At 48.0% G+C, this 9,323-nt stretch overlaps 1 protein-coding gene across 1 annotated transcript; it reads left to right on the forward strand.

Annotated features, from left to right (window-relative positions):
- Positions 1–8: 8 nt before the first annotated feature.
- LOC144478062 (uncharacterized) lies at positions 9–3,508 on the forward strand (the record flags this gene model as incomplete). The annotated part of the gene is made up of 2 exons (XM_078195781.1): positions 9–1,145; positions 1,658–3,508. Coding segments are annotated over exons 1-2 (2,979 nt in total), but the record flags the coding sequence as incomplete, so codon positions are not given.
- Between the last annotated feature and the right edge of the window lie 5,815 nt (positions 3,509–9,323).

Genomic DNA, 9,323 nt, shown 5'->3' on the forward strand with positions numbered 1-9,323 from the left:
CCGGGAACCGGGTCTCGATGATGCCGAAGACAACGTACCTGCCTAGCAGCCAGAAGGATGCGCAGAGATACGTGAAACAGTCGCCTGGCGCCAAGAGAACCAAACCAGAGGCCGTGGAACAGGGCTCGGAGACTCCTCTCCATCGCTATGAGAACGCGGTGTTGAGGTACCAGAAGCCGAAGTCGAAGACCAAGAGGCAGGCCAGCAGAGAGAGACAACAGCAGCATCATCAGCATCAGCAGCAGAACCACGGCTACTCGTCCAGCGACGAGAGCGTCGTGCGCAACAAGTCGAAGAGCATCAGCTCGATCGACACGCAGTCGGTGAACAACATCCTGGACGAGTACGAGGACCTCGACTGCAGGCGGTCGTCGGACCTCAGCGACGTCGGCAGCATCAGCGTCTCCAACTTCGAGGCGGTGATGATGGACCAGCAGAAGAAACAAGACAAGCCGAAGGTGCCGACTGCTAGAAGCAGCCAGCCGAAGTGCTCGCCGGTCAGGGAGAAGCCTCAACCGGTGCTGAAGGTGAACCAGCAGACGCAGGTGCGGCAGAGGTCCCGCGAGAGGCAGAAGGACTGCCCTAAGCACCTCGCGGAGGACAGCCATCATCCCCCTACGGTAACCCTAACCGTCGAAGCCAGCAGAGGCAAGGTGCCCGAGGTGCTGCTGCGGAAGGGCGAGGTTCAGAAGAGGGTGGACGAGTGGCTTAGCCAGGCCCAGAGCCAGAACTATCCGCGCGAGAAGCCTCTGACCAGGTCGAACAGCAGCGCCGATCAGAAGACGCAGAGACGGTATCGACAGGACTCCAGGTCCCGGTCGATCGACGAGGGCAGGGATAAACTGAACGGCACGTCTTCCAGCTACGACGACCTCAGCCGCGCCGAGAAGAAGGTCGACCGTAAAGTGGACAAGGTGAACGTCGCCGTGAACACCAGCCGGGGGACGTACAAAGAGTATCTGGCGCTGAAGACCAGGAGCAAGCAGCAGGATTATGGCTTCAGCGCGTCCAGTAATCTGATTGGACGCGCCAGGGACTGCAGCCCTTCGACCGCGTCCAGGATACCACAAAGGGGGCCTCTTAGTTCCAGCTTCAGGTCCAGGAGGATTGAGGCGAGCAACGAGGACGGCCAAACGGAGAACGAGGTAACTGTTTGAGGCGATCGGTTGGCAACTTTGGTAATATTCGGCGATTAGGTTTCTGCGATTTTTCTTTTGATACTTGCGCGTTAATTAGCAGAGCGAGCTTCCTGCATGATCTGTTCCAGCTCTTCGAGGCTGTTACATTTGGTTCTCTGAACGATCGGGGAGCTGAGTGGCTTACTTGTTTTATCAATTAGGGCGCGAATGAGAGAAAAAGAAGGATCTTGGGAATTTGGTTGATAACGTAATATAGATAATAATTAGATTGTGACGGTAATTAAACAATTTCTGCTCGGAATTAGTTATGGAGGAATATTTTGATTATTTTGTCAAACGTTTATTTTGTAATAAATTTATGACGTATATGAAATTAATTATAATTCCATGACAGCAAAATTTGTGTTTAAAAAATATTTTTAATTTAACGGGGGTTAACTGGGGTTAACTGGGGTTAACAGGGGTTAAGACAACGATAGCGAATCGCGCGTCGATTTAACAAACCGATCGAATTCCAGGAGCGTGGCTGTCGATCGCGAGCGATCGCTGCGAGCCCTGGGAAGATCAGGACCGAGTCGTCCGATTACGGGAGGATATCGGGCGTTGCGAGCACCTCGACGGGATCGTCGCCGTCGGTGATCCCGTGCCGACGCGCGTCGTTCAAGCGTAGCCCGAGCATCAGCCAGGATCAAAGCAGCGGCGGCGCGTCGAGCAGGCCGCTCGTTAAGGAAGAGACGGGCCCGCGGCCCCGCGTGCTCCTCGCTTCGCCCGTTGTCGTGGCAGGGGGGTCCGTCAGCAGCGGCGGCGGCAGCGGCGGCGGAGGGGGAGGGGGAGGAGGTGGTCCGAAGGGCCCGGGCAGCCTTGGTGACCAAGGCGAGCCGATCTCGCCAAATAAGGACGGAGAAAGTAGGCGGCCGGGTCCCGGTGATAAACCAGCCGGCGATTCCACGGCCGCCTGTAAATCGATGGACGTCTCGCGGAGCGATCGGTCCGCGAGGATGCTCTGGGACGGCCGCGAGAGGCGGGACGGGGCGGCCGGCAAATCGGAGCAACAGCGGCAGGAGACGGGGGCCGGTTACGGGACCGTGGTCGGCGCGCGTCTGAGGAGTTTGCAAGGTCAACAGGAGCCGCGAGTGGCGCGCGCGCGGAACCACCAGGCACCGGCCGAGGCTAGAAAGCCGCCGGTCCTGCCGCGAAGAGACTCGTCGTCCGCGCACGAAGGGAAGACGGATCGGAAGTGCTCGTCGCCGCTGGGATCGCCGCAGTCGACGTTCAAGCCGAACAACGCCGTCTACGGCGCCCTGCAACAATTGAACGAGCAAAACGCCGCCAAGTCGAAACCGCACTACACCTCTTCGAACCACGTGGAGAAGATCTACGAGCGCAGCCTGCAGCCGCAGGTGATCCACGCGGACGACCTGGAGTCGCTGCTGAGACCGAGTTTGCAAGTCTCCGCGTACGGGGAGCAGGCGGAAGCAGAGACGAAGAGCAAAGAGCCGCGGGAGGAGAAGGAAGAGGAGTACGAAAGGATCGGCGAGTTGAGGTACGAGCAACTGGAGACGATCGAAGAGGACGATCAGAAGAGCGAGGCGTCCGTCTGCAGGTACCCGGAGGTGGGTCTGAACCAGTTGAAGATCCCGGGGCTGGCTAATGGGAGGTCGAAGCCGGTGAATAGGAGGGAGTCGATCAGCCCGAGGAGGGATCAATCGGACCCCGTGAGGACGTTCGTCACGTTCCAGGCCGGCAAGCAGGGTGTCCAGGAGACCGCCGGCTCCGAGGAGCATCGGGACGCCCCGGAGCCGATCATGGTGCTCGAGGACGCCGACGTGCCGGCGTACGAGACGCTGGACAGGAGCCACCAGTCCTGTCACACCCGGGAGAACAGCAATCTGTCGACCGCGACCATCCCGCTGGACGAGCTGGAGAGTGAAAGGCAGGCTAAGTTCAAGGCCGAGGAGGGCTGCTGCGCTCGCCTAAGCGCCGACCAGGAGGAGGCTCGACACGACGATGGGAACCAGGAGAAGGTCAAGAACGAGGTCACGGAGAGAGTCGAGCCGGCCAAGGACCTCGCGGATAGGGTCGAGGTGGTCAACGAGGTCCTCTTGAAGAATCTGCAGTTCAAGCAGGATCTGCCCGCGAAGGGCCCCTCGGTGAACGACCCTTCGCCGCCGAGGGCCGTCGAGGCTCATCAGGCCGGACACCAACAGAAGCCGGCCGCCGCCGGGTTTCATAACGTGCTCTGCGACAATTACGAGATCGCCCGCGACGCGAGGCTCAAGGAGAACAAGGTCTACGTGACCAAGGAGGAAATGGAGCGGCAGAGGCTGATGGATCTGCTCAGGAAGGGCGACGTCGAGTCCGTCAAAGCGGTGAGTGATTGTTGGATATTTTCTGCGATACACTTTGCTTCGCGATTTCTCATTTGTCGGAGCCGTTGTCGCGGCGCAATATTTGGGAGGTTATGTTCGGTGTAATGGCGGTCGATTAATTGGAGCGTTCTTCGGTTTAATTAGGAATCCGGGGAAACTTGTCTCTTACTGTGGAGCAAAACAAAATTTATTATAATAATTATAAAATATCTCAGAAAATTCTCCCAATTGAATTTGAAATTTAGGTTATTAAATTTAGACACATTAATTTTTCGTGATCTTTTGTTATAAATAATTTCGACAAATTGCACGGAAGGCGACCGGCTCCGTCGTTCTGAAAGCTCGTTACGGAGATTCCGATCGCCGTGAGCACCGAACCGATAGGACGACCGGATTCTGGAAAATGATAGCGGTCCACCGGTTTTTTGTCAGATGAGAGAAAGGTGTTGCGCGGTTCGCACCTTCCCGCGGCTTTCTCCCCGGCTCGGTTTCCGCGAGCGGCGCGGCGGGTCTCTTTCCTCGTAAATTGTAGGCACAACGCGCGCGCGGGCCGACCGGATCGCCGTTAATTGCGCGCGGGTGCCGAGCGAATTATACCTAGATAAGCTTTATCGCGGGAGCTGTATCTCAATTATACGGGGAAACTCTAATTAGAAACGCCGCGTCGCGAGCGTCGCAAGCGAAAATAATGCGGCGCGTGCATGGAATTAACCCTTTTCGGTCGAACGGCCAGCTTAAAGCAACTCTCGAGATTATTACACGATGTTCTAGTAAAATTTTTATGATCGTGTAAATTGGTTACTTTTAACCCTTTTAGTGACGATCGAAAGAGTCACGTGTGCTCGACGAAAATTTATAAAATTATTTTGAGGTAATTTGAAGGTGAAATATTGGAAAGAAATTGAGAAGAATTTTGTAAAATTTAATAATTAGGAAATTCAAAGTATTAAGTTAATATGTTAATTATTTTTTAAATTTTTATGTCGTAATATTGATATTAAAGCGTTTGATGGGGATGAGTTGTGGGATTCATTTTGAACGATTATGCTTATTTTATATATCATATTATATATCATTATTTATATATATTATTACTATTACATATTGTATAATAATATAATATAATACAACTTGATATAATATAATATAATAAATTACAAACGAAGAACAAAAGGAGCACCAATCTGTGAAACAACTGCACATAAAAAGCCATAAAACAATATAAAGCAATGCCATAAAAGATATATAAAACAATAACTGACTTCGTTAATTGAAAAAAAGGGTCGCGAATCCGTTTTTCACATCGAGCCCTCCATTTCGGATTTTCGCAGCGATTTTAAAGGGAACGAGCTCGAAAAAAAAAATAAAATTCTCCCCGGAATATTCGCATTTTTTACTCGCCCAATAAAATGAAAAAAGTCCGCCGTGACTACGAATCAACAACTGATCCTATTAATATAAAGAGCGCCGTGATTACAACGGAAACACAGTTTTTTCGCGTACGAATCACGCGCTGCCCCCTTATCGAACAACCCTGCGCGAGTTTTATGGAGGGTGGGGGGAGAGCGCAGCGCATTCCTATCGCGCGAATTTCCCCGAAAATTCTTCGGCAACGTTCGGCCACGTTTTCTGTTGCATTGGCAACTAAGTATAATTATCGGGTGCTTTGATCCTGCCTTTTTGGAAATAATACTATAATATATAACTATAATAATACTATAATATACTATATAATATACTATAATATAATAATAAAATATTTCTGAAATGCGCTTCTTGCCCTTCCACCTTCAATGCAGAGATAAAAAACGAAACTAAATAACTAATCGATACAATTTTCTTACTATAAAAAAGTTGAAAAAGAAGATGAAAGCCTAGACAGTAAGAAAACAATACAACCGAATCACTTCGAGCACTTTAATAAAAAAGAAAAGATCGTGCAAAGACCATTTATTAAGAAAATCCGCGATCACTTAATTGCCGACCCAATATATTCTTTTCCAGCCCCCGCGGGGGGGAGTCGTTATCATCGTTAATTGTTTCCACGTGCTCGCGCGGAAATTTTGTTGAATCCCCCGTTTCATTATGCTGGGATTCCTATCGCGCGGCGCGCAGGTTCTCTTTTCCCCGGCGTGCGCGCGCTCGCGCTCTGAAATTTCCGTAAACGATTTTAAGTGCCCGGGCGGCATTTATGCACCTAGTCGCCCCCCCCCCTCCCCCCTTCCCCGTTGCTGCAACGTTGTTTCACCGTACTTTATAGACTATTGTCTGCTTTTGTATCCCGTTTAACTATTCGCGATAAAACTAATTCGGGCGAACGGATGCGCGAAATTTTAACGGTCGACGATTTCGCGGGCTGCCGCTTTCCCTTCGCGGTATCAATGTTTGTTAGTTTGTTGTTTTGTATATATTATATATTCAGTAATAATAATAATAATAATAATAATAATAATATAATATAGGCATTAATAATAATAACTTGAAGTAATATACCTATTAATAACAGCAGTAATATAATATAATGTATAAATTAATAATAGCAATAATATAATATAATATATATAAATTAATAATAGCAATAATATTATATAATATATATAAATTAATAATAGCAATAATATAATATAATATATATAAATTAATAATAACAATAATATTATATATAATATATCGAAACGCGAGGGTCTCTATCTGTAATCCTCGTCGCAGCACATTAAGTCGAAAGCGCGGCGATTCTTTCGTCGACGATGAGTTTTTGCCACGCTCGATCAACGCGCGTCGACTGGCTTCGGAATGCTTCGAAGCCGATTTTATGGCACGTTGGTTATACGTATGTACCGTGGTCCGATTGCCATCGATCCGGAGTGCATGCGATAATTACTCGCGATCCTCCGGCGAAAGCGAAGAAAGTTGATCCCGAAGCGGATTTAGATCCGCTTGTCGCTTCGACTTTTTTGTTCCGGTAAAGATTTAACATAGATTTCTTGTGGAATTTTAGAATTAATGATTTTGCTGCGGTGTAAAACTTTGCTGAGATATTGACAATTTTTCAGAGATATTGACAACTTTACAGAGATATTGACAAGCTTGCAGAAGAAAACTCATTGACTCACTTTAAAGTGGAGAGGTCTTCCTATTTGATTGGCTAAGTGTTTTATGAACAAATGTATGTTATACTGATCGCAATTAATTTTTGTTAAAAGTGACGAACAAAATAAGTAGATAACTTTGATGACCGAGAGTAGACATACTGCCCTAAAGGGTTGATTCTTATTCCACCCTTAAAAATCCAGATTAATCCACCCTCAAAAATCCGCGTCAATGCACTCTGAAAAATCCACATTAATTCACCCTCAAAAATCCACTTTAATCCTCACCCCCAAAAATCGAGCATCAGTCCTCATCCCCAAAAGTGCTAACAGCATCCCTCTTCACCTTGTCGAAGACATTAAACCTTGTTCGAAGACATAATTCCCTTTTCAAAGACACAACACCCTTTTAAAAGATATAGCACCATTTTCGAGGATATAACACCCTTTTCAAAGACATCATCAATATTTCCACCCATCGGCAAGACCCCCAAAGCCGTCCATCTTGGTTAGCCGCTCGAAGACTACGCAGGCCCCCCCCTGTTCGACGCGGGGTTGGTCGAACGAAAATTAATTTACGGTGTCCTTGGGCCGCCTCGGGAACGGAAAAACGGGAAACGTCTGGGGAAACCTCGTTAAGGGTGAAGGCCTCTTCGTGTTCGTTCTTCCTACCATCTTTCTCCCGGGGAGAGGCACCGGGACGTACCAGCACGCGTGCTACAATTTATTGCATCTTTCTTGCGCGTTAAAGCGTACTATGAACCGCATACCTAATGCTCGGTTCCCAGCCGGGCTGAATCATAAATCGTGCGGCTCCCCCACCGGTTCGTTCTTCAAGCAAAATCCCTACGTCTTCTCCCCTCTCTCCCTTCTCACTCTCTCTCTCTCTCTCTCTATCTCTCTCTCTCTCTCTCTCTTTCTCTCCGTTTCTCTTTCTCTCTCGCAGTGGTGTCTTGCGCGAGGTCGTGTCCCGGGATCGTGCGGCTCCGAGAGGCCGGCCGCGTTCGAGAGCCTACGCTATCCGCGATGAGGATGATTCCTGTTATTCCTGGCCGAGGTTATAAGAATATAGAAAGTCTAGAGGATCGTCGACGGTGGAACGGTATCAAGGTCGACTCTTTCGGGCCACGCCTCTGCAACTGTTGCGCGGGGACTGTGCCTTGATTTGACTGTGATTGATCGGGGATTATTGGTGTTTTTTGATGGAGTGCTTGTAGGTGATTATTTAAAATTAATTTTAAAGGAGGAGGGTTGCGATTTTTCTGAATTTCTTTATAATTTGTTGCGAGATGATGTGGAATATATCTGTGTTTTATATTGATAATATTTTATATTTTATATTGCTGTGTTTTATATTGGTATATTTTATATTTTATACAGCCGTGTTTTATATTGATAGAAATATAAAAATTTTGCTAAATGAATTACAAGCTTTCTGAAACAGCAATTGTCAATTAAACTTCGAGAGATTTACACCACGGGCACCATAAAACGTCTAACCCCCTCCCGTTAAGGATCCTCGGAATATAAGGAAGGCGATATTAGGGAGAAACGACGGTTCGCGGAGTAACGGGATGCTTCGGTTAAATTATAAAAATAAAAACCGGGGATCGTCGGGTGCTCGCTGTAAGACGCCGCCTCTCCGCGAAGGAATCGCGTTTTTCAGCCGCCGCCGCCGCCGCCGCGTATATCCGCGGAGCTCAATTAACTTCCAACGAGCCGTCATCCGCAGACGCTCGATGAAACGCCCTCGCATTCTCTTATTTTACCCGGGGGCTTTTCAAAGAACCGGTGGCCGGCCGGTGGCGGAACCCTTCGCTCTCCTCTCCTCCCCCCTCTCCGCGCCGAGCCCCTTTCGTCGGTCGTAATTTCGTCGCCGGCCGAACGACCGAAAACGAACCCCGAGCTGCTCTAATTCCACGCGAATCGACTCATTCGAATGTTACCCCTGGGCACGATATGGCAGCTGCGTGAATTATAGATGGATTATACGCTATAATTGGCGCGCGATTTAATGTATTAATTGCGGGAAATTAATGTCGACTTGTATTTGTGGTTATTATTATTTTTAGTTATTATTATAGTAGTAGAGATTGTAGATTGTAGGGGAAGCTTGTAGAGGGAATCGTTATAGAGTTTGTGGAAAATTGATGTTTTTACTGTTTTTGTTAATTATAGGGATTTGGGCAAGGTGGACGATAATTTATACAAATTGTAGAGAAGTTGTATAAAAATTCTAAAAAATTCATAAAACTCGGCAGAGAGTTTATAAGAATTCTAGAAAAATTCCTAAAAATCTTACAGTATATAAAAATTCCAGAAAATTAATAAAACTCCTAAAATTTACACGCTTCGCCATACAATATACTTACAAAAACCCAAAACATACCTAACCTAAAATGGAAAGAAAATATAAGATATAACCTAAAACCTGAAATCTCGCATCTAAAACCTAAAATCTCCATAAACAGCAACGAATGAATGCAAATGCGCACTAAAACACGCGATACGGACACTGTCCAAGTGATTCTGATGCTCGTCGGTACTTTCACCGTTAACGGGGTACACGATTTACCGGTGACGCGACGATAAAGGAGGAAAAGCGGTGATCGGTGGCGGCCGGTTCGGTGGAACGTCCGCGAAAATATCCCGGGCGGACATACATATAAACCGAGCGCGCTCGTCATACGCGGATCGCGCGCGCGCGCGTGTAGCATCTGCTCGTA

This window comes from Augochlora pura, unplaced genomic scaffold (assembly GCF_028453695.1).
Source record: "Augochlora pura isolate Apur16 unplaced genomic scaffold, APUR_v2.2.1 APUR_unplaced_72, whole genome shotgun sequence".
NCBI classification, from domain to species: Eukaryota; Metazoa; Arthropoda; class Insecta; order Hymenoptera; family Halictidae; genus Augochlora; species Augochlora pura.